General features: G+C 41.2%; 1 protein-coding gene and 1 non-coding gene across 5 annotated transcripts in view; both read right to left on the reverse strand.

Annotated features, from left to right (window-relative positions):
- Positions 1-5,093: 5,093 nt before the first annotated feature.
- Positions 5,094-5,166, reverse strand: Trnae-cuc (transfer RNA glutamic acid (anticodon CUC)). Its single transcript has one exon. It is a non-coding gene; the product is annotated as a tRNA-Glu (tRNA).
- A 1,829-nt stretch (positions 5,167-6,995) lies between these two features.
- LOC126106582 (zinc finger protein with KRAB and SCAN domains 8-like) overlaps positions 6,996-26,377 on the reverse strand; it is a 117,137-nt gene continuing 97,755 nt past the window's right edge. For all 4 annotated transcript variants that reach the window (XM_049912925.1, XM_049912928.1, XM_049912927.1 and 1 more), the window contains exon 7: positions 6,996-10,099. In XM_049912925.1, coding sequence (XP_049768882.1) covers positions 9,433-10,099 — 667 coding nt within the window. In that variant the 3' untranslated portion in view covers positions 6,996-9,432. The remainder of the gene's footprint in view (positions 10,100-26,377) is intronic.

Below are 26,377 nucleotides of genomic sequence, written 5' to 3' on the forward strand. Positions count from 1 at the left end.
CAACATCTTTCGTAATAAACTGTTTTTAGATGGAGAATACAAGCCATATGGTATGTGTGTTTCATCAAGACTACTGATGTTATTAACGAAACACATTTGGTGACAAAAATATGCATTTCCTTGAAGTGGCAAGACAGATTTAAAGTAACTTCATTGTTTTCATAAATAAGCTCAGAAGAAGGTAGTTCCTTTGAAAAAAGCGATAAGGTAGAGAAGAATAGTGTAAACCAACACTATACGTGACCACCTGTAGAATGTTGGCTCTACTATGTTCATTATTGTCGGTTATTACCCACTGTGGTGCATCTACACTCCTGGAAATGGAAAAAAGAACACATTGACACCGGTGTGTCAGACCCACCATACTTGCTCCGGACACTGCGAGAGGGCTGTACAAGCAATGATCACACGCACGGCACAGCGGACACACCAGGAACCGCAGTGTTGGCCGTCGAATGGCGCTAGCTGCGCAGCATTTGTGCACCGCCGCCGTCAGTGTCAGCCAGTTTGCCGTGGCATACGGAGCTCCATCGCAGTCTTTAACACTGGTAGCATGCCGCGACAGCGTGGACGTGAACCGTATGTTCAGTTGACGGACTTTGAGCGAGGGCGTATAGTGGGCATGCGGGAGGCCGGGTGGACGTACCGCCGAATTGCTCAACACGTGGGGCGTGAGGTCTCCACAGTACATCGATGTTGACGCCAGTGGTCGGCGGAAGGTGCACGTGCCCGTCGACCTGGGACCGGACCGCAGCGACGCACGGATGCACGCCAAGACTGTAGGATCCTACGCAGTGCCGTAGGGGACCGCACCGCACCGCCACTTCCCAGCAAATTAGGGACACTGTTGCTCCTGGGGTATCGGCGAGGACCATTCGCAACCGTCTCCATGAAGCTGGGCTATGGTCCCGCACACCGTTAGGCCTTCTTCCGCTCACGCCCCAACATCGTGCAGCCCGCTTCCAGTGGTGTCTCGACAGGCGTGAATAGAGGGACGAATGGAGACGTGTCGTCTTAAGCGATGCGAGTCGCTTCTGCCTTGGTGCCAATGATGGTCGTATGCGTGTTTGGCGCCGTGCAGGTGAGCGCCACAATCAGGACTGCATACGACCGAGGCACACAGGGCCAACACCCGGCATCATGGTGTGGGGAGCGATCTCCTACACTGGCCGTACACCACTGGTGATCGTCGAGGGGACACTGAATAGTGCACGGTACATCCAAACCGTCATCGAACCCATCGTTCTACCATTCCTAGACAGGCAAGGGAACTTGCTGTTCCAACAGGACAATGCACGTCCGCATGTATCCCGTGCCACCCAACGTGCTCTAGAAGGTGTAAGTCAACTACCCTGGCCAGCAAGATCTCCGGATCTGTCCACCATTGAGCATGTTTGGGACTGGATGAAGCGTCGTCTCATGCGGTCTGCACGTCCAGCATGAACGCTGGTCCAACTGAGGCACCAGGTGGAAATGGCATGGCAAGCCGTTCCACAGGACTACATCCAGCATCACTACGATCGTCTCCATGGGAGAATAGCAGCCTGCATTGCTGCCAAAGGTGGATATACACTGTACTAGTGCCGACATTGTGCATGCTCTGTTGCCTGTGTCTATGTGCCTGTGGTTCTGTCAGTGTGATCATGTGATGTATCTGACCCCAGGAATGTGTCAATAAAGTTTCCCCTTCCTGGGACAATGAATTCACGGTGTTCTTATTTCAATTTCCAGGAGTGTAGATCTGACGGGCAGGACCAGCGCGTTAGTGGGAACCGAATGTCTTCAGGTCGGCAGTCCCAATTCATTACAGACAACCGCAGGAACGGTCTGCGGTTTTGGCTCGTCATGGAAATCCACTCGTGTGGCCAGCTATTCACGAGCCACAGGCAACATGTTGACGAAATGAGACCTTGGCGATTGATCTATGAAACAGATAACTTGTTCAAATACTCTGAGAATCAATAATAATGATAGGCAGGAACTCACTATAATGACTGCTGAGCTGCAGACAAGCACGCAGAAAAGACAATCGCACTCTCAAAACTAATTTTTCGGCCATAACTTCTGTCAGGAAACGAGAGCACATACACATTGACACAACCACTCACTCACAACTCATGCACACGTGATGGCCATCTCCGGCTGCTGCGTCTACAGGCTGACAATCAGATCCAAACAAACCATTCCTCATGCCTCCCTGCCTGTCGTCGTCGGCGGTTGCCAGGTTAGCGGCAAGAAGCGGTGGCAGCACTGGCTGCAAGCAGTGCTGCCACCACTGCAAGCAGGAAGGAGAGAAATAGTGAGGGAGTTGGGAAGCGGCGCACATATTCAACCGCACCAGGGCAGTGACGATGCATGAAAACTCAGTAAAAAAACCATCTCATCTATGAGACAAAAGCGAGATTTTTCCAGCGTCTTTTTCAAATTTCCCTGAAGTGTTTGAAATTCGCTTATATTCCCCAATTTCCAGAATATGTGGCACCACTGATACGTTCATTTGCCGCTAAACTATTATTAGTGCCCCAGTTACGGGTCCTTGAGGGCACGCCCGATGTTACTTTTGTTTTTTCTATGAATTACTTAAAATATCGTGGTATGTGTCTGCAATCATTATCACTAGTCGTTATAACTGCCTCGATCACTGCCTTCATCAGAATCTGTCAGACAAAAGGAACAAACGAGAAGTTATAATTCTACCAAAAATACAGCACTGCATTGTATACAGCAAAATGAAGATATGCCATATTTACAATCTTGATATCTCCCGCATTCTTGCATAAATTTACACAAGTTAGTTTTTCACTAACTGTAAAACCCTACAGAAAAAAATTGTTAATTATTATTATTGGTTACGTGAGATGCGGCGATATAATTCAAGGTAATTACAATTCCGAAAATAACAGCTCGCTCTGGTCATCTGTTAGTCCACTAACATTTCAGAGCCTCTCGACGCCAAGTGGGAGCGTCTCTCTCTCTCTCTCTCTCTCTCTCTCTCTCTCTCTCTCTCTCTCTCTCACACACACACACACACACACACACACACACACACACAATCATTATTTCCTGTGTATTAATCGTCAGAATCTGAGTCTTTCTCTCACCCATACTTAGAATTTCCGTAATGTGCAGATTCTATCGGATATTGGTGGTTCCACTTGGAGATCAGATCGCGCTCGTGTAGGAACACGCCTGCTGCAACACAGGTCACCTGCCAGATGTGGTATAGGTGTGCGATTCTTGCCTGACTGAAACGTCTAAAATATTGGTCGTAAGCGTTTCGTATAACGTGCCACTACTGTGTGCAGGACGGGTTGCGCTGCATTCGCAGTACAAACCGTTAGACTGTGAACTATGGTGGTGTTAACAGAAAATTCGTTGACCCTCTGGCAGTTTTAAACCACACAGAAACTGTTCTGTTGGATATTGATATTATGTGGAAGGGTATTTCACGTCATCTCATGGTTATGCGATACAACTATGCCAAGCACAAATAGAGAAAAGGTTGGTTTGTTGGTAGTATAGCAGAGATCGTTTCTTACCTACATGACGTCACTGTTTTATACTGTCAGAGGATCTTACCTTGCTTCTCATAGCAGCACAGATGTCTCGAATGAAAGATAAATATTACAGGGACGCTTCTCTCTCCAGCACGGATGTCTCGAATAATCGATAAATACTACAGGGACTCTTGGTCACTAAATATCTTATGAACATTGATGTGACGTTGCACCATGTGAGACATTACCGGTCGTTCAGGTATATTTTTTATGGACAAAATAAAATTAATTGGTTGTTGTTATAATAGGATACTCATGTTCTGAGGCGCAGAATGGAGCACATATTGATACAATTACATACAGCAGCATAATTGTGGTGTAACAATTTACAGCTTGTTTACTAATTTTTTCGGAATTTTACTTCCTGTTAGTTTCCAGAAGTTGGTGCCACTCGAATATGCGCTGGCGTCATTTCTTCTTACCTGTCAAAGTATCATTCTTACTACAGAGTAGATGCCTCAGATGATTCATAAATACTACAGGTACTTTTGAACACTGTATTGCTTATGGACATTACGCTAGTGTGTGACATTGTTCGATCGTTTGGGCAGCAATACGTTGTTGTCACAAACACCGTGTGTGTGTGTGTGGATTGTTTAAGTACATTAAATTAATTTCCTGTTGTAACAAATACCTGAGTGCTGAACATATTGCTCGAATGCAGCTGGGTATTCCGCCACTGGCGTTGACGTCGACGGGCAGAGGAGTACGAGATGTGGATGTCAGCGAAGTATGTGAACTTCATGAAAGCAGTGCTGCGCTTCATACTGACAGCATGCATGCCACTGTCTGCAGAATGGGACAGCTCAGCTTGGCGGGTGGCACATGCAAATTGATGCAACAAAGCAGGTGGCCGGGATGGGAGGGCCCTCTCGTCCAATACCCTTCCCTCCTTTACCATGGCATGTGGTTCCCAGTATGGCCTTGGAGATAAGGAAGTACTAATGCTGACAGTATCAGAATATGATATGCACAATTGCCTCAGCTGTAATGTGACAGCAAAGGTCGTTTGAATGTTATCTTGCTTACCCACTGCCCTACTACTCCGAGGAATATACTACAACCCTCAACATATCACTCCTTTAAGGCTAGCAAGGGCAAGATTACATTAATTACAGTGCACACAGAGGCATTTAAGCAATTATTCTTCCCACTCTACATGTGAATGGAATATGAAAGTGCTGGTACAGTGGGATGTACCTTCTGCTGTGGACTGCATCGTGGTTTGCGGAGTATGGATGCAGATGTAGATCTTTGGCACACGGCTCCAAAATGTGGGCAGCAACAATGCCTTGCATCCAGGCCAAAAATGATGAGATTAGACTTGAAAGGATTTCATAAATGACTAGGACTGAATTTGGAGGAGGAGGAGGAGATTAGCGTTTAACGTCCCGTTGACAACGAGGTCATTAGAGACGGAGCGCAAGCTCGGGTGAGGGAAGGATCGGGAAGGAAATCGGCCGTGCCCTTTCAAAGGAACCATCCCGGCATTTGCCTGAAGCGATTTAGGGAAATCACGGAAAACCTAAATCAGGATGGCCGGAGACGGGATTGAACCGTCGTCCTCCCGAATGAGAGTCCAGTGTGCTAACCACTGCACCACCTCGCTCGGTAGGACTGAATTTCTTGGTGGCAAGTGATGTTCATGCTCAGTATTGTTACTATGGCTGCTAGTGTATACATGGCACGAGAACAGTGTTAGATGTTGAGTGACCACTGTAAAGAACACAGAGATGCTGCACACTTGTGCGAGACAGCATTATCAGCACCTGACAGTGCGGAAGGGGACTCATTGTGAGCCTCCAAATGGCCGGCTCGTCAAATTATGATTTTTGGACCCTTCAGATGTGACAGTGGCCTGGTACTGGACTGCACGGGAATGCGAGAGCAGGGTTTCCGGTCAACCATGTCTGATCACCACAAAGGAGAATTGCTGTATTGTGCACCAAGCACACTGTAACCCCTTCACATCTGTAGCTGCAATCCAAGAATAAGTAATGAACTCCCTCAATATTCAGTCTCATCCTCTGACATTTAACAGAGACTAACAATAGCCTTACAAGAGAATTAGCATCCCATGCGTAGGCTTCCATTTAGCATCACAACACAAAAAGCCTTTGTTTGGAGTGGTTTTGTGACCAGGATGCATACATCACCTTGTGTTTAGCTTTACACTTATTTCACAATGTCAAGCACAAATTCAAAGTGAGTCTCACAACTAATACATGCTACTCAGACTTTCAATGAAGAAAAAAGAAGAAGTAGAAGAAATGAAATGTCGTGTGACTAGGGCCTCCCGTCGCGCAGACCATGTGCCGGGTGCAAGTCTTTTGATTTGACGCCACTTCGGTGACTTGTGCGTCAATGGGGATGAAATGATGATGATTACGGCAACACAACACCCAGTCCCTGAGCGGAGAAAATCTCCGACCCAGTCGGGAATCGAACCCGGGCCCTTAGGATTGACATTCTGTCGAGCTGACCACGCAGCTACTGGGGGCACACAGAAGAAGAAGGGGGGGGGGAGGGGGGGGGGGAGAGAGAGAGAGAGAGAGAGAGAGAGAGAGAGAGAGAGAGAGAGAGAGAGAGAGAGAGAGAGAGAGAGGGGGGGGGGGGGGGGCAAGTGCCACTGGGTTAGATAAGCTAACAAATGGTTGAAGCAGAGCAAGACAGAGACCATATCACTTGATTCACTAACCTTAGTGTACTGCTGCCTGTTTAGAGCTACACATTTCTCATTTTACACTTAAGATGCCTATGTTTTGGGTTTTACGACATGATCATCTCTGCTGGATATATATGCTGTCTTAATTCAGGGCAATATGAGAGCCCAAACAGATGAGTAAATTTGCTCAATTTCTTTACAGATGTAAGGCATTACATTTAATTAGTAGCATTGGGCCATACGCTATGCATATATTTAGTATCTGTGTCTCAAATATACAATGAGGAAATATTGCACACCATTTCAACCCATTACCTAATGTAGACTCCGCAATGTTTATATCTATTAATACAATGCAGTGGTCTGACATGCAAGAAATGTCTTGCACCTAGTTGTGAGTGTCACATTTAGACACGACCGGGTTACTTACGTATGGTACATATAGTCTGTAACACCTATTATACAGCCTAATAATGCAGTACAGGGTGAGATAAAACATCAAGCTGTTGTGTGAACTCACAGATAAGACACAGCTGTAGTATTCAGAGTGAAATTTCTCTCTCGCTCTCTCTCTCTCTCTCTCTCTCATATGCTTGCTGGCTGGACATCTCATCAATAATCCTCATGTCAATCATTTAGAACCTTATAATTCCTATTTTGGAAAAGTGTTTGGTTTTGATAGGTGGTCGTAATTAATCAACGATTGGGATATGGAGCTGAACATTTATACACTCCTGGAAAGAAATTAGTGTGCTCTTTTAGAGGTTTCCAGTTCACTCAAGATTTATTGTTCCAACAGTGCATATGGGGTAGATGAAATGATTAAATTTACAGATCAACAGCACAAACAGTTCTGAGGTACCAGGTATCCACTCATGCTGCGACATCCATATTAGCACGTGGTGGTAATGCACACGCTGGCTCTGGCATCCAGTTGATCACACTGATGATGAATACTGTCCTGGGATATGTTATGCATCACCCACTCTACTACATAGTTCTGTAACACAGATGATGAATACTGTCCTGAGATATGTTGTGCATCACTCGCTCTACTTGTTTACGTAGTTCTGTAAAAGTTGTTAGCTGACAAATTATAAGAGTCACTTTTTATACCATCACGTTCCTCACACGCTTGAGTGCACACAAGTCTGGAGATTGCGCTGACCGGCAAAGTTGCTGCACGTCTTGCAGAGCGGTTTCACAGGCAGTGTATGGGCGAACATTATCCTGCTGTAACAACACATCACATTTCTGTTGCAATAACAGCAAAAGAATGTGTCTAAAATCATTCTGCACATACCAAGTGTTGATTAGAGTCCTCTCCAGAAACAGCAAAGCTGTACAGGAGTTGTAGCTTGTTGTACCCCAAACCGTAAGGCCTGGGGTGGGGTCAGTGTGACTCGGATGAATGCTCTCTACAAGGCAGCGCTCACCAGGTACATCGTACATGCAAATGACCACCACCTGCATGCAAGCCAAATCTGCTTTCATCACTGAAGACCACGCCATGCCATTCTATCTTCCAACTGATCCTCTGACAGCACCAGTTGAGCTGCACAAGTCGATGATACGGCACGAATGGAAGACAAGACATGCTAGAGGTAAGAATGCCTGTAGTCCCAGTGCTAATAACTGGTTTGCAACATTTCGTGTCGACACACCTGCACTCACAAGCCCTCTTATCTGTAGTGTGGTAGCTGTATGATCCGCCACTGCTGCCCTTACAATATGGCGATCCTGGTGGGCATCTGTGCTGTGTGGATGTCCAGAACCTTGTCTATGGGTGTGAGACTGTTCACATGTCCACTGGTGCCAGAATCTTTGCATAACAGAATCTTTGCACAGCTGATGCAGCACGCCCTCCTTGTGTGGTAAGTCTCTGAAAGGACCATCCTGTCACATGGAAGGCCACAACTGGACAACTTCCAAACTCACTCAGTTGGCTGCAGGTAGCACCAGTCAATCTCCACAGCATACTTGCCTATTTGCTTCACACCTTTGCTCCACACTGAGCCTTCCGGCAGTGAGCATTCCCTATTAAAGGGTGGATGAGATGGCACACTGGTAGCTATGCCACTACACTATCTGTTGGAGGACGACACTGAACCATTATTAGTACACCTACTACCCCTCCTCCCCTCAGGTGGCATATACCATCACTGGATCAAAACTGATGTCATCTTTCCAGGTCTACTATTTTCTCCTAGCAGTGTAGTCCACGGAAACTTCAATATGAATGTCTATGTTTCACACTGAAGAAAAATCATTGTTCAATTACAACAAAATTAGTGGCATAACTTTCAAGTACTTGAAAAACATAATTATAGTCATACCAAGCATTCTAAGGTAAGACAGTAGCAGTTGATGACAGACTTCTCTCATTACCTTTGTATCTGTCACAACTGATTCAATAAGACATTGTTTTGCATTACAGCTTCCATCCTGTAATCAGATATTGTGCAGGATCACAAAACATTCGTTGGACGTCTCACTAAACAAAAATATGAGACTTTGTTGTCGCTCCAGGATTTTACCTGTGATACCTCAGCAATCCCCATGATTCAAGTAGTCTTAGACTTATAGCGCTTGTGATTACATTGATGTATCAGTTTCTATATTATGCATGCATTAGTGTGCCACAAAAGTTGTCCCTGTAGAAAGCATTCCAGCCCAACTAATGAGTGATTATAAAATTTTAAATATTACACAGAGAAACTAAAGTCTGATAATGAATATTTTGTGTATTTTTGCACGTCTGCATCTGCAATTCTGACATGCATTAAAACCCATGAGAGGAATGATTAAAAAATGACACAGCCTATTGATAAAGTGAAGATGAACGGCTCCATCTTGTTTTGGTTGGTCTAGCAGCGTACAACTGCAATGTGGTGCAAAGATTTCAATGTGTACCAGAACTGTAGGTATTTTTCATGTGGAGACAAAGGTCATATTAATTACATAATTTTAATTGTAAACAGGGTAATTAAACTTTATCACAACCCATTGTTAGCCTACAGGAAAGAGAAAGAAATAGAAATCGTGCTAGATACAAGTTTACTCTTGCATTTTTAAGTCAATTCTTCTCTTCAACTTAATACGTCAGTCATATAAACAGCTGTAGAGTGTACTTACAAGCTGTGCTTAAGTGTCCTGCACACAAAATTGAAATCTTCTCCAGCATACATTGCCAGTCCCTTTGGAAACACATCAAGTGTATATGGTTGTTTTGTCATGTGTAAGTACGTGTTTTCTCATGTTACCTTTACAAGCGAATTTCTTCTGACAAATGTTGCAACTGTATGGTCTTTCCCCAGTGTGCTGTCGCAGGTGTTCCTTCAGGTGGCTGTTGCACCTGAATCTCTTCTGACACACTTCACAGATGTAGGGACGTTCGCCTGTGTGTACCTGTAAATGCTGCTTCAGTTTATTTTTTTGGCTGAATGGCTTGTTGCACACACCACAAACGTATGGGCGTTCACCAGTATGCACCAGTAAATGCTGCTTCAGTTTATGATATTGTATGAATGTTTTGTTGCAAATGCTGCACTTGTATGGATTTTCGCCAGTGTGCACTCTAAAGTGTTTATTCAGACTACTACTACTTGTGAATGCTTTGTGACACAAGTTGCAGGAAAGCAGAAATTCACATTTGTCCACATCTGTGTCCTCCTTCAAGTCCTGCAACCGTGAAAACGTCTTACTGTAGATGTCACATCTTTGCCTTAGATGCCTAATAACAAACTCATTCAAACAAGATGTTTCCTGCAGGCTAGTGCGTTGTATCCTGTTGCATGTTCCTCTAGACGGTGTGATGTTGGTAACCAATCTGCCACTGCCATCACTGATCTTGTCCTCCATGTCAACAGGGATAGTACTGCAGAAAAGTAGAGAAAACTCTGTCAGAAGGTATTGTAATAATTCAACTATGGAAATGAAAAACTGTTAACAAATGTTATGTAGACAAAAGTATAAAACGTCCCTCCAAAACATGTTATAAAGCAGGAGCACACTGTCTTGAGTTTACATAATTTTTAAATCCATTTCAACAGGCCACAGAGAGAAATGAGTTCATTGAAGGCATTACTTTAGGACCCAAAAGGTTGTAAATTGGTCAGGATAACATGAACAACAGTCATTACGACTGTAGATGTAGCAAATTAACTGATTAGGGCCATAGAACTTTAAGGTACACTACGGGAATTCCTACGTCAACATCTATACTCTACAAGCCACCTAACATACAGGCTGTCCAGCGAAGGAGTCCCTCGATGAGTGCAACAAACAGTATGATTACTGTGAAAGTTGTAAGAACTTTATACAGAAATTATACAAAAATATCCTAAATAGAATAGCTGGTATCCGATGGCGTTGTAATCGCAGTACTTACTGCCCATAAATCATTTGCTGCAGCTCAGAGCGACCAGTTCCACCACTGAAACGTAAAAGGAGGCTCATGTACTGAAGGAAGATGACAAAATCATGAATTGCACTGAACATCGTGTTTTTTGGTATTGGAATACCACAGATTAGAACACAGTCCTGTGGCAGAGAGGCGCAGTTTTTGAGCAGGATTTAATATTCCATAGTGATCTGATGCGAAAACCATTTGCAAGCTCTTTGCCAAATTCCAATGGACAGGCAGTGTAGCTGATGGTCTACTGGGGAACGTTGGCCCCAGATCAACTCCTGAAAGTGTCGCCACGGTTTCTGGAATTATTCAGAAAAATCCAAGACAATGCATCTGAAGAATTGCAGCAGAGACTGTTTTGAAGTTTCCAGCATGCATAAAATACCGAGGCAGAGCATACATATGTTTCCATTCAAAATCAAAACCCATCAAACCACAGTGTATGCACTGACTTTGAAAAACAGATTCTCGCAATGATTGATAATGAAGAATTTGATATTGGCTGCACCTGGTTTACAGATGAAGCACATTGGCACTGGAAAGGAGTTGTCAATAAAAAAAAAAAAAAAAAAAAAAAGCAGCTGTCAATTTTGGGGCTCTGAAAATCTCCATTCGTGTGAAGCGAATCTATTACATTCACCCAAAGTTACTGTCTGGGTACGCACCAGAGGCAATATTGGCCCTATTGCTGCAATTTTGCAACCATTTGTCACACAGCTAATGGTTGCTGATTGACGTGGCATCAAGTGGTTGGAGCAAGATTGGGCATCTCACCAATTAGGTGGCTTTCTTGATCAATACTTTGGACGATTGCAAATTTATTTTCGCAGGTGTGGATTGGCCTCCACATTCACCCACTCTGACTCCTTGTAACTATTTTTTGTGGGTCACATTGAAATATACTGTGACCAAGAACCATCCCACTACACAGGGCGAGCCTGAATCTGCGATCTTTGTAGCATCTGAATCCACTCCACTTGAGAGACTACAGACTGTGAAACAAGTTTAATTATGCACACTGATACTGTACAAGCTACACAGTGTACACTGCCATCTGTTAGCAGCTTACTGAACTATTCAGAAACTTACATATAAAATTCTTACAGCTTTCAGAATAAACATACCTTTTGTTGCACTTCTCAAACGTTCTTATTTTTCGAAATACTTAACTTTGAAATCAGTGACTACTTCACTGGACGCCCTGTTCGTGGAAGATATTTAAGTTCCAATATTCCTTTTGTTGTTCCTCACTGATATAATAAGACACATTAAGTGTATTTTCATTTGCATCCTACCACAGAGAATACACTGGTCACAAAAACAGATGAGCGACTTTGCTTAGATCAGTGGTTCCCAACCTTTCTTAGACAAGTACCCCTGAACGCAATTAGACATTATCTAGTAACCCTGCCCTCCTCCCTCTCCCTACCCCACAATATCACCAACTTCAGCACCCAACTAAACTGTAGAACGAAAGACTTTTGTTGGAATACTTTTATTTTTAAAATGATGAAAGATGAATGATATTTTGTTTGTGTGTGTGTGTGTGTGTGTGTGTGCGTGTGAGAGAGAGAGAGAGAGAGAGAGAGAGAGAGAGAGAACGATGAAGGAATTCGTGGTGCATCGCAAATGCTACTCACAACTCCTCCCCAAATAAGAAAGCTAACTATACACAGTGAGAGTAGACACTTGTTACAAAACATACTTCCCATGCATTACTCTTCTCCATTGTGGCGCTTGTTTGACCTGCAAACTACAACCCCATTTAAAATGAACTAAGTTAATATGTGTGCTCTATACTTACTGTTTGTAAATCACTTGATTTCTGCATTCCTTACTTGTGAACTGGCAGACTTCAGGCTGTTAATACTTTGTGTCTGATAACATCGACTAATAATAACAGTAATAATAATAATAATAATAAGAAGAAGAAGAAGAAGAAGAAGAATACTGTGTGTAGCACTATAGTAGGCCTTATGTAGTTACTGCTGTGTTGTGCTGCCAATTAATTCATTTATCTGTTTCAGAGTGAGTAATAAAGCAATTTCTGAACTACAACTTGGAGAAGAAATTTTCTTGAGATATTTAGCATTTGTTACATATGTGTCTCATTTATATCATCAGTGATTTATGGGACAAAGCACTATGTATGTATGTAGTGGGTGACTGTGAGGAACCTGTAACCTCCATCACATTAATGCTACTAACTGAGAAAAGTAATTACTGACTACTTGTATAATTAATATTAAAGTCTTACAAAAACTGTGATAATAGTAATGATCTTTTAAAAATAATTTAGTTTTGTGACTGAAACAGACTCGAATCATTTGGATTTTATGCCTCAGACAATTCCACTTTACCCCACAGGGGGTAACTACCACCAGGTTGGGAACCACTGGCTTAGACTATTATAAATGATACCACCTTTAGTTGTGGAGCAGTGAACACAAACTTTCACACAATAGTGGACTGTGAAACAAATGTTGCACAAAGAAAACCTGCATAAATCTTATGGAAGTCCAGAGAAATATTTAAATGTAAGTGGGTGGTTATAAAGGGTTCAACATAGAATTTGGCTGAAAATTAGTGCAGGTATTAGCCTTCAAAAGAAAATAAACAGTTTCAATAGTTTTCGGCTCAGCACACCATAGTTTATTACAAAATCTTGATGTATTTTGTGTTGTGTAATTTCAATTAGTAATGTCAACTGCTGATTGGTTCGTACATTTAACCCAGAACCTAATTAAAATTGGACATTATTACCGCATTATATTCTGATTATAGCATTAGAAGTAGTGTCACATCACACTGAATAAAACTTGATTATTAGTTCCACCAAGTCCTACAGCAACTTGTTCCATATAATGCTGGTCACCATTATGCCCAAAGGTAAATGAGGTCCCTTCTGATATTGCTACATTTTCTGATATGTGAACTAGCTCAAATGCATACCTTAAGTAAAACTTGGACAACATATCTGCAAAACTAATCAGATCCAAACAATGAATACAATATTAATTACAATCAAGATACCATCAAATGTACTTGGCTTAATTTACTATTTTAACATGTGAGACTCAAGTGTACAGGACAGTCTATTTAAAGCAATGTTTTAAAGCTGTGCTGATAAATGGTCCGCTACCTCCATTTTTCGTTATTCACTTAGCACGACAAAGAATGACTCCCTACTCTGAGGCAATTTGGGTGTACATAAAACAATAAAATAGTGCACAATGAGAAGTTTCTTCTTCATTCAGTGGCACACACAAACCATTTTACACTTTGACAAAGGAAGGATCCATGACTAATGAGAAATTATTATTCCATTTGCTGGGTGAAAATCTTTATTGCTTGAATATTGGCATCATAACAAATCACTGTGTTCATAATGTCAGGAATCGGATCATTTTGAGTTTATAGCAAATAATATATCTGTGAAATTAAAACATACTCATGCTTAATTTTCATTCATCTTAAGTCTCATAAAAAACAACGTACTGAGGTAAAACTTTGCTTACCTAATGTTTTGTTTTCATGCTGTCAGCCTGAAAGATACTGCATGATTTTATTTTCGTAGATTGGTATAAAAATTATGCATATTGAGGTTAAACTAGTTTTGTGGTCAAATAATTCACTCCTTTTACTACTATTATTTGAAAATTGTATCTGAATGTTTCATCTAATTAATGAGATCAAAAGTACTTGGACACCCTCCCTCCAAAAACGTTTTTCATATTAGGTGCATTGTGCTGCCACCTACTGCCAGGTACTCCATATCAGCAACCTCAGGAGTCATTAGACATCGTTAGAGAGCAGAATGGGGCACTCTGCGGAACTTACGGACTCCGAATGTGGTCAGGTGACTGGGGTCACTTGTGTCATATGTCTGTACGCAAGATTTCCACACTCCTAAACATCCCTAGGTCCACTGTTTCTAATGTGATAGTGAAGTGGAAATGAGAAGGGACATGTACAGCACAAAAGTTTACAGGCCGACCTTGTCTGTTGGGTGACAGAGATCGCCAGCAGTTGAAGAAGGTCGTAATGTGTAGTAGGCAGGTATCTATCCAGACCATCACACAGGAATTCCGAACTGCATCAGGATCCACTGTGAGTAGTATGACAGTTAGGAGGGTGGTGAGAAAACTTGGATTTCATGGTCGAGCGGCTGCTCATAATCCACACACCATGTTGGTAAATGCCAAACAACGCCTCACTTGGTGTAAGGAGTGTAAACATTGGACGATTGAACAGTGGGAAAACATTTCGTGGAGTGACGAATCACAGTACACAATGTGGCGGTCCGATGACAGGGTGTGGGTATGTTGTCACAGCAGAGAGAAAATGGTACCTGCTGTATGCATTGTTCAGGTGACAGAAGAGCCATACTCCACAACATTTAATATAATAAACTAAATGTGACCACAAACAGGAAGCTGAGGGCTGGTCTGGGGCAAAACGGGTAATCCAGTAAACATAAATACATTACAATGATGACATAGTCATTAGGAAATAATGAACTGCTGACCTTACAAATGCCATGATCGTAGAGAAGAAATTGCTCCAGTAACTGTACATGCTATTGAAGGGAAGGTACCAACTATGACTGTTTTAGACAACTGCTGTGATGAATATCATGCCCTCTAAATTATTTAACAAGATTCATGAGGTCACAAAAGCGCCCAAATTTCCTGTACAAAATTGTAAGATCACTGGAACTATTGGCATTAAGTCAAGAAATGTCAAAATATAAATGTAGGTGGAATCTGAAATAGGAAATGGAGTTACAAAATGCCTATCTATAATAGTACGTTGTTTAGTAGTAGAATGTATTTTTGGCATTGATTTCCTAAAAGAGAAGGGCACAGTGCTCAACTATTCTTCAGGTAACCACTTTCTGAACATCAATAGCCAATGGATTGTAATTGACTTACTAAAAACAAAGATAGAGCATGGCTGGTAAATACTGCCAGGGCCTAAAGGTACAGAGTTACAGAGTCTTAAGACAACATACACTAGTGGTACACAATTACAAATTAGTCAAATTGATAATACTGAAAATCAAGCAAGAGACAAGATCACCAAGTCCACTACAATTAGCCCATTGCAACAGATGGAATAAAAAGAATTACTATCGAAGTATGTACATGTACTTGGAAAGGAACCTGGTATTGTTAACACATATGAATATAAAGTGAAACTTTGCCCTCATGATATTTAGTGTCAGAATACATACACCATCCTATGGCCCATGGGGAGCTGCAGTCATTAATGATGTTGGAGAATAATAGAGCCCTTGATGCCACCATACTATAACACTGTATGACAAAGCCCAGTGGAAACATTTGCCCAGTTTTAGATGCTAGAGCCACAACAAAAATCATTATTCCTGAAAGAACTAGACCAAAAAATATAGATGAACAGTTGCAGAGGTTCCACAAAGTTAAGTATCTTGCCAGCATTGATTTGAGATGTTCGTACTGACAGGTCAGCCTATCCAAAGAATCCAGAAAATAAACTGCTTTCATTTTTGGAGGAAGGAGTTATCAATTTTGTGTAATATCCTTCAGACTAAGTGTTCAGGGATATTTATTACTGCCTTAGATACAGTTTTAGGGCCTGAATTACTGGACAGAGTCACTTTATATGTTGATGATCTATTAACAGTGAACCATACATGGGAAAGCATATGGGTTTCATGGAAAGACCATTCCACAAATTTTCTGAAGCAGGGGTTACAGCAAAACCAACAAAGGTCAACATATGTTAGGGACAAAATCAAATTTCTAGGCCACATTATTACTTCCACAGAAAAAACACCAGACATGAATAAAATCAAAACTATAAAGAATTTTCCTTATCCTAGCATGGGAAAAGAGCTTGAAGCATTTTTTTTTGGCTTGCGTTCAGTTTTCAGATGATTCATGCCAAATCAGTTTTTAAACAGCGCAGCTTATCCCTAACACCAGTTTGCTGCAGAATCCTTGAACACATTCTCAGTTTGAATATAATAAATTTTCTTGAGACAGAGAACCTTTTGTGCATGAATTAGGGAGGTTTTAGAAAGTATTGCTTATGTGTAACTCAGCTTGCCCTTTTCTCACGCCATATACTGTGCCAATTTGTACAGAAACAAGTTGGCAGTTATAAGAGTCGAGGGACATGAAAGGGAAGCAGTGGTTGGGAGGGGAGTGAGACAGGGTTGTAGTCTCTCCCCGATGTTATTCAATCTGTATATTGAGCAAGCAGTGAAGGAAACAAAAGAAAAATTCAGAGTAGATATGAAAATCCATGGAGAAGAAATAAAAACATTGAGGTTTGCCGATGACATTGTAATTCTGTCAGAGACAGCAAAGGACTTGGAAGAGCAGTTGAATGGAATGGATAGTGTCTTGAAAGGAGGGTATAAGATGAACATCAACAAAAGTAAAACGAGGATAATGGAATGTAGTCGAAGTAAGTCGGGTGATGCTGAGGGAATTAGATTAGGAAATGAGACACTTAAAGTAGTAAGGGAGTTTTGCTATTTGGGGAGCAAAATAACTGATGATGGCCGAAGTAGAGAGGATATAAAATGTAGACTGGAAATGGCAAGGAAAGTGTTTCTGAAGAAGAGAAATTTGTTAACATCGAGTATAGATTTAAGTGTCAGGAAGTCATTTGTGAAAGTATTTGTATGGAGTGTAGCCATGTATGGAAGTGCAACATGGACGATAAATAGTTTGGACAAGAAGAGAATAGAAGCTTTCGAAATGTGGTGCTACAGAAGAATGCTGAAGATTAGATTGGTAGATCACGTAACTAATGAGGAAGTATTGAATAGGATTGGGGAGAAGAGAAGTTTGTGGCACAACTTGACTAGATGAAGGGATCAGTTGGTAGGACATGTGTTGATGCATCAAGGGATCACCAATTTAGTATTGGAGGGCAGCGTGGAGGGTAAAAATCGTAGAGGGAGACCAAGAGATGAATACAGTAAGCAGATTCAAAAGGATGTAGGTTGCAGGAGGTCCTGGGAGATGAAGAAGCTTGCACAGGATAGAGTAGCATGGAGAGCTGCATCAAACCAGTCTCAGGACTGAAGACCACAACAACAACAACAACATACTGTGAACTATGGATGAGAGCCAACAGGTAGATTCCATAATTCTGGATTTCTGGAGATCAGTTGAGACGGTGACCCAATGAAGGCTGTTAAAGAAGGTATGAGCACAGAGAATAGGTTCACAGATATGTGAGTGTCTCAAATACTTCAGTAATAGAAATCAATATGTTGTTCTTGACGGCAAGTGTTCGTCTGAGACAAGGCTACTGTCAGGAGTGCACCAGGGAAGTGTGATAGAACTGCTATTATTCTCTATATACACAGATGATTTGGCAGACATGGTAGGCAGCAGTCTACAATTGCTTGTTGATGGTGCCAGGGTATATGGTAAGGTGTTGAAGATGAGTGACTGCAAGAGAATAAAAGATGACTTAGACAATATTTCTAATTGGTGTGATGAATGTCAGCTACGTCTAAATGTACGAAAATGTAAGTTAATGCAAATGAGTAGGGAAAAGCAAACCCATAATGTTTGGATACAGCGTTAGTAGTGTCCTGCTTCACACAGTCACATCATTTACATATCTGGGCATGTGAAGGTCAGCTTCAGTTTCTTGTGAGAATTCTAGGAAAGTGTAGTTTGCCTGTAAAGGAAACCAGATATAGGATGTTAGTGTAAACTATTCTTGAGTATTGCTCAACTGTTTGGGATCTCTTATCAAGTCAGATTGAAGAAAGACACCGAGGCAACTCAGAGGCAGGCTGCCAGATTTGTTACTGGTAGGGTCAAACAACACATGTTACGGAGATACCTTGGGAACTCAAATGGGAATCCCTGGAGGGATAGCGACATTCTTTTCAAGGGACACTATTGAGAAAATTTAGAAAATTGGCATTTGAAGCTGACTGCAGAACGATTCTACAACTGCCAACATACATTGCTCGTAAGTATCATGAAGATAAGATACGAGAAATTAGGGCTCATACGGAGGCATACAGACAACCATTTTTCTCTCTCTCTGTATTTGTGAGTGGGACAGGTAAGGACAGGATGAGTAGTGGCACAAGATACCCTCTGCCACATGCCCTACGGTGGACTGCAGAGTATCTATTAGATGCAGAATGCATCTACTACAAACAAGTTTACAAGAATTCAATAACTGTCGCTAATTTCCTGCCATGTATGCACATGCAACATCCATGACCAGTGGCTTGTGACAGTCACAATGTAATGTGTTCACAGGTACTACCACAAAATAGTACATCATTACATTACATCTTATTGCTAAGCAAAAGGAACAAACTTTATCATTTCTTAAGAATTTTATTAAAACTTTTTCTCTTATAACTATTGCTGCCATAATGTAACCATGTGGTACAGGCTGAGAAAACAGGAGGGGAAGGGATACGAGGGAATTCGTGACTTCCAGCTGCACAGGGCATTGTGGTAATGTAATGGTGGAACTCGAAAATTTGTATCACACCGAGACTTTAAGGCGGATTTACTGCTTCTGATGAGCATTTGCTGTAACTGATTCGGTCATCCAGACACAGTTCCTGACAGACTCAAGTTTCCAACTTATCACATGCTGCAATGCAGCATCCCTCATCCATTAAACCCCCTATCTGCAAATTATTGATTCCCGCAGGAGTTCAGACGATAGTGCATCCGTGCTGAAACATGTGTCAATGAGCTGTTGTGCTCTTACGGAAATGAACATATTTGAGTGGTGTCTATTTTGTTGACAAATCCAACAAAACAGATACCACTCAGATATATACATAACAGTACCAAAGTCATCCCATTACATTAGCTCCCCACTGTGGGCGCAGTTGTCCAAACATTTCAGGTTATTTTTGTAACATCATTCTCTGTTAACTATCGTCAAAATTAAATGTATAAATATGTCTGTTTCATTAATACAGAAATCTGTCACACCAGCACATGCGACGGCAGAATTCGTGACCACTAAAGGTCACACACCATTATACAAGACACCAAGTAACACTGTAATTCTAGATTTTAAAACCTAAACCCACAATACCATGCACATACCAACACAGTCCAAACAAAAGAGGGACAATCACATTATGTTATGCCAGTAACTGCTCATCTCGCCATTCTAAATATTCACTTATATTGCCGTTGCCATCTTCTCATTGAGGATACAAAGAAGGGATTATGCACATTTGGTTAATGTTAAAATGAACATCAATCATAACACTAGATACACTTAAAGATCACGGGTGTTATTGCAAAGAACTGCTGCTCAATAATTCGCAATGTCATGTTATTAAGGCCATCAGCTGACTACTCTGCCTTTTTTTTAGAAAACACAATATTCCATATTCGTCTGCTGTGATATTACAATCATCACAAGGTATGGCAAAGTATTATTCCCACTGTGCACCACTGAGCATGGTGGCTGATTTCAATATCAATAACGTTTAGCTCGCATATCTCCAGGGGGCCCTTCTGCAGTTATTGCTGCCTCTCCTAGTCTTCAAAAGTGGCCACTACAGTCACGTCATGTCTAGAGAGAGAGAGAGAGAGAGAGAGAGAGAGAGAGAGAGAGAGAGGCCTCCACAGAGTGCAGTGCTGGCAGGCTGGCAGTTGATGGGATTTTTTTTTGCACAGTCTGGAGCTGGGGTGGCAGTAGTGGCAGTAGCAACAGCAGGAGTGCTTGGAGCAACACACAAATGGTGTGGATTGACAAGACATCTTTTCCAGGTCATCATTCACTCTCCTTCTAGGAGGAAAATGTCTACTTCGCTTATGTTGTGCGCAACTAGTTCTTCAGCTCCATGCACCGATTTCCAGCTCCGCAAGCTGCTTGGACAGATATTCATGTTTATGTTCATTGAGTCATCATGCACAGCTTGTTACTTGGCTCTGAGATTTTAAGAATAAGGTGTTAACCTGCTTGCTCTGTGTGATTTTGAAGTAACTTGTCTTAATCTACTGGCCAGCATTCTCTCTCAAAAAAATTTGGCATGGTTAATGTTGTTATTGTTATGAAATGTGACCAGTTGTCACACGTGGCTATATCACGGGCCTACATCTTATCTAGTTTTCTTTTCTTTTTTTTAAAAAAAATGCTTTTTTTTTTATTTTGATGCAAGAGAACCAGTTGTTCTAAGTTTTCATGTTTGTTTCCATGATGTTTTAGAAGCTGGTGTGCTCTCTGGTATTACTATTATCCAGCCCTTTTAAGCATATTGTGAGTTCCAGCTAACAGTAAGACCCTAGCAAATTGTTTATTACATTTTTTTCCTGGAATAAATTACAGCTCCCTTTCTGTAGTTCTGTTAGCAAAACTTATTTCCTTTCATGTATCAACTTATTGGAAATACTCTATAACTGCAATTGTGGTTAAAACATAACTTTACTTGTAGTATAGTCCGGTTAGACACTTATCTTTCTTGTCTGTTACAAGCACTTACTAAGTTGCTGGAAGGGTGTTCGGTGTTGGTGGCTTCTTGCTGCATGAAATTTTGCTGTCAGCCAAGAGGCCTTTGATTAACTGGTTTCACTCAGGAAATTTTTCTTTAATGCTTAATACATATTGTATTCTTGTTCTAAGTTTCATTGTAATATTTTTGTGTAAACCTTTTAGGTAACCCCTTTGTTATCTTTCTTGATATTTATCATTTGGAGGTCCACCTAATGCCTTGGACTTCAATTCACTCGAAGAAATTTATCTGGAAATGTTTCAATTATTTCAACTGGCTGGTTTATTTACAATTGTTTAATTTAATTTTTTTAAAGGCCAATACTGTTAAGATCTTATTTCTTAAGTTTGTTTGAGATTATTATTATTGTAATTTAACAACTGTCTCACTCACCATTTTGAGCACCTGTACAGGTAAATTAACTTCAATTTTTTTACCCATTTTTCAAATAGGAGGAGTTGTTACCAAAAAAATATGTAAAAATAAAAGTTGTCATTCAAGGATAAATGATGTTACTTAAAGGGGCCTAGTCTTTCCATGTCATTTCTCTGATCCTGACAATTACCAGTTTCAGCCATAACCAATGGTATGTATGTAATCATCAAGTTGGCCCTCAAGCTCCCTACTATTTGTCATACTGATAAAACAATGCAACTCTAACATAATAAAACACTCAACAATATTAGCAGTACAGATACAATAAAATAATATTGGCATGCTGTGCCAAAATGAAATACCCACAACCTATCTCCAAGTAGGCTCATTAGTTGCCTATTATTTGCCACATTTATAACAAACAGAATATTATCATAGGCAGTTCCATGTAATTCATTGGTCCTCATTCCCACTGTAGTAATATCCTTATCTTAATCTAAAAAGACAAGCACAAAACATTTAACTCAACGCCTTGGCTAGCTGCCATTTCAAAAGTCACAGCACTCAACTTTATGAATGTTAATTGAAAACTGTATTTTAATACAAAATACTTGATGATTACTAATACATAGTTAATCTAAAACATTAGCAAAGCAAAGCACACTTAGGCTCAGAAACCCATAAAACAAATTTCACCAAGGACACCAAAGAAAAAAATTATGAAAGCATGCACTGTATGATAAAACAGAAACTAACCATAGACAATAGAAGCCCTGAACAAGATGATGAGGCAGGCAAATGTCTACCACTTTAAGAAAGAAGAAGATAAATGATTTAAGCACTTTAACAATCTTTTCATATCTGACAGCGTGCTGAAAAGTAATGCCTCTGAATTTTTTATTCTGTTCTCAGTATCGGTTGAGCTATTACATTCATGTGTATTACTTGCTCAACTTTCCCACTCACTGGCAGCAGTTGCAACCTTCTGCTGCTAGAGGGCTCCAAATTGCAGTGTATAATGTGGCGGTGTATAACATAACTATGTCCGTGTATGGGAAATATTGTGCTGTAGCAACTTTGTGCTGTAGTGAAGTTTCTAACTGCAGAAATCGTGCTTCTAATTGAAATCCATGTAAGATTGAAAGCTGTGTATGGTGCTGATTGTATCTACATCGATAATGAGAGATGTTGAGTTGTTCATGCTTGTAATGAAAGAAACGGTAGTGCTAACCTCAACACGTGTGACAGAGTTAGGGGTGGATGACCCCACATGACAACCGTAGTGACTCATATAATCAGGTTGGTGAATTCATTGGAGGAAATTGTCAGATAACACTGACACAGCTCTCAGGTAAGTGTGACATATCACACGAGCTTGTACAGGCCATCACTGCAGAACTGCAGTACAGAAAACTGTGTGCCTCAAATGCTCATTCCTGGCATGAAACGATGGAGATTGCACATCCGTAACAATTTATTTCACATTTTGAACAGGAGGATGATGGAATCCTTTACAACACTGTCATACGTGATGGAAGTTTGGTTCACCAGTTTGATCCTGAAGGCAAGAGAACACCAATGGAACTCCATCACCAAAAAAGTTCAAGATTGTGCCACCCACAGGTCTAGTCAGAAAGGATTGTTCAAGGTGTGGTGCATTTGGAATTCATGCTAAAGGAACTGCTATAAACTCTGCAAGGTACTGTGATACACTCCAAAAAGTGAAAGCACAAATTTGAAGAGTGTGAACACAAGCCAACTCACACAAGCACATTGTGAATGGGCCTGGTTTACAGCATATCATGGAAAATGCATTACCAAACTGGTATTTCCTAATGCAGTACACCAGATTTGCTGTCATGCACATTTCCATACATTCTTTAAGCAATGGTGCTGCAGCCAAAATTATTGTTTTATCATACTCCATTGAATGCCCAATGGAGATACAACTTTCAGCAGTGACAAAATTGATTGATTGTTAAAGGCAAGTGTAGCATTGATGTTTAGCGCAGTGTTCTTCCACGGTCATGGTCTGGCCTATGGAAACCATACTACATTGGCAAAGTATTTTCTAAATTCCAGCCTCCTGCTATTAGAAGTCATCATTCACTGATCTCAGAGGATCTGCTATCTTAGATAGTTGGCTGAAAACCAATTTAACCTGAAATTTCCAGGGGATTCTGCCTATTCTGAAAGACATATTGCCAATAACTGGAAGAAAAGCTAGGGTTGTTGCTGGCATTTTCTAGTCTTTATCCAGTTCCTAGTTTTTGGCTTTACCTGTCAGTGGAGTGCTTCATGAATTACAGGGTGGCGCACGAAATGTGTTACCAATTGTTTCTTTCACAAGTTACGACGCACATTAGATATCCCGCTGGGATCTCTACAGCAGTACCAGCAGAGCTTGGAAAAACAAATGAGTTACAAAATGACATGTAATTCATGATACTGCCGCTAGGAGACTAGTAAGCAGCAATGGCTGACAATGGAAGACTGACAACACAGCAACGATCGGCAATTGTGTTACTTTTTCATGAAACGAAAAGCCTTGTTGTGACTCAGAGGCCTTTTCGACAACAGTTTAACACGCGATGGGCTCTTTGCAAGAAGACCATCCACAGGTTGTACGATAAATTTGTACAGGAAGGAACAGTATTGGAAGCGAAGCGACCTCGGCCTAAGCCTGTTTGTTCGCCGGAGAATATTGAAGCAGTACGAGTTGCTGTACAGAGAAGTCCTGGGAAATCATGTAGAAAGGCAGCAGTGCAACTGGGAATATCCAGACACTCTGTTCAATGCATTCTCAAAAGTGACCTCCATATGTACCCATACAAGATGACCTGTGCACAGATGCTCATTGAAGAACACAAGCAGCAGAGACTTGGGGCAGAGGATAGGGAAGAAACTCTCAACAACGTTTGGTTTTTAGACGAGGTGCATTTTCATTTAGATGGTGTGGTAAACAAACAAAATGTACACTTTTGGGCCACTGAAAACCCACAAGTGCTTCATGAACGACAACATTATGCTCCGAGGATTACAGCGTGGGCAGCAATTTCCAGTCACGGACTTATTGGACCCTTTTTCTTTGAAGAAACTGTGAACAGCGAGCGTTATTTGAGCATGCTTCGCAATAGCTTCATTCCACAGCTTCTTGCTACTGCCTTGCCCTTCAACATGCAGTGGTTCATGCAAGATGGAGCTAGGCCACATACTGCAAACAGTGTTGGAGTTTTTACACGAGCATTTCAACATGTGGATCATTTCACTCAGGTTTCCAGGTCGCTTCAGTGACGGACAAAATTGCCCCCCCCCCCCCCCCCCCACCCCCAATAGTCCAGACCTCAATCCATGTGACTTTTTTTTCTTTGGGTGTACCTAAAGGAAAAAATTTTCCCAAAACGTCCACGTGATTTAATGGAGCTCAGAAGACTTATTCTTCAAGCTTGCAGTGAAATTACGGAAGACATTTGCAGTAGGGTAGTCACTAACTTCAGTGTTCATTTGAAGGAAGTTAGGAAATGAAATGGTGGACATATTGAGCATGTGCTGAGTTAGAACAAATCTCCATGGATGGCTCTTCATTGTAGTATATGTTCCTTTCAGATTGTATTGACAATAAAGTTTATATTCAAAAACAAAATGGTGACACATTTCGTGTGCCACCCTGTATAAAGTTATTTCCAAATACTTACAATCATACTGACGTGCTGTCAGTATGACAACACAGATTCCAAAGCACATATCAGGATAGAACATATTTATATACGGTAAAGCAACATCGAGGCAAGATGACTAAGGATACAAATTGTTGTAGGAACACAGCAGCTATTATAGTTAACTTAGGAATGAGTATGGACTAAAGAGTGCATCCCATTTACATATTTTCTGGTTGAAAAGGGTGAACAATTTTTACAAGAGACCCATAAAATTTCCAACATTCAGCTGGAACAAAACTCTGTCTGGTGCTAATACTTTAGTTGCAAGTTGTTTGTCCATTTTCAAAGTGAGCCAGAAAAACTGACAGTCAACCACTCCCATCCACCCTATATGCTGGTATGGAGTGCTAAATGCATGCGAGTACATGGCAAAATATTGTGAAAAACATACTACATAAGTAGCAGAGATACTTGCTGCTATCACAACCCCACTGTGAAGGATGATGTTGCACTATTGTAACAATTCTAGCTGACAGGCAGACAGTACAGTTGTCTATGAGATTTAACTATTGCCAGTGCCAGTTTCTGCATTAATTCAAATGAATAATTTAATATTTTTTCAAATGTATTTCAATCATCCCCTTGAAAACTGAATCTTAGAAGAATGAAACAGGTATTGAAATCTGGGCATTTTCGCAGTCCATTGCGTGGCTTGCCTTTATACAGTGCTCAGCCACAGCAGATTTATCAGACTGTACAGGTGAGTATAGCATAAACGTTTCATACACTGTTCTTGAACTGTGCATAAAGTATGTCACATGTATGACAAACCACATTGACAGAGAATCTTATAAACGCTTGCCTTCTGTAGAGTCAAGTTATCTTTCACAGAGAAAAAGAGTATGGCTATCTTTGATGCTGGCAGAAAAATAGCCTTGACTATGTTTAGAGAGGATCAATCTATTTTAGAGGAAAGATGCCCCATGTACTTGCAACTTTCCTCTACAGCCTCTTACGGTGAGACATTCGCCTCTGGCTTTAAATTCAAAGCTTTGCAGCAGATCTCCCACTCCAAAATCATTTTTGAGATGTTCGAGTTCTGGTCCTTATCAGTAATCATATGTTCCCCATGAGACAAATGTATTGGGAACACAACTGGTCGGCTTGCAGGTGTATTAATTGGTTTGCTGAAGATACCATGTCTCAGGAAGC

Source organism: Schistocerca cancellata, chromosome 10 (genome assembly GCF_023864275.1).
Source record: "Schistocerca cancellata isolate TAMUIC-IGC-003103 chromosome 10, iqSchCanc2.1, whole genome shotgun sequence".
NCBI lineage: Eukaryota > Metazoa > Arthropoda > Insecta > Orthoptera > Acrididae > Schistocerca > Schistocerca cancellata.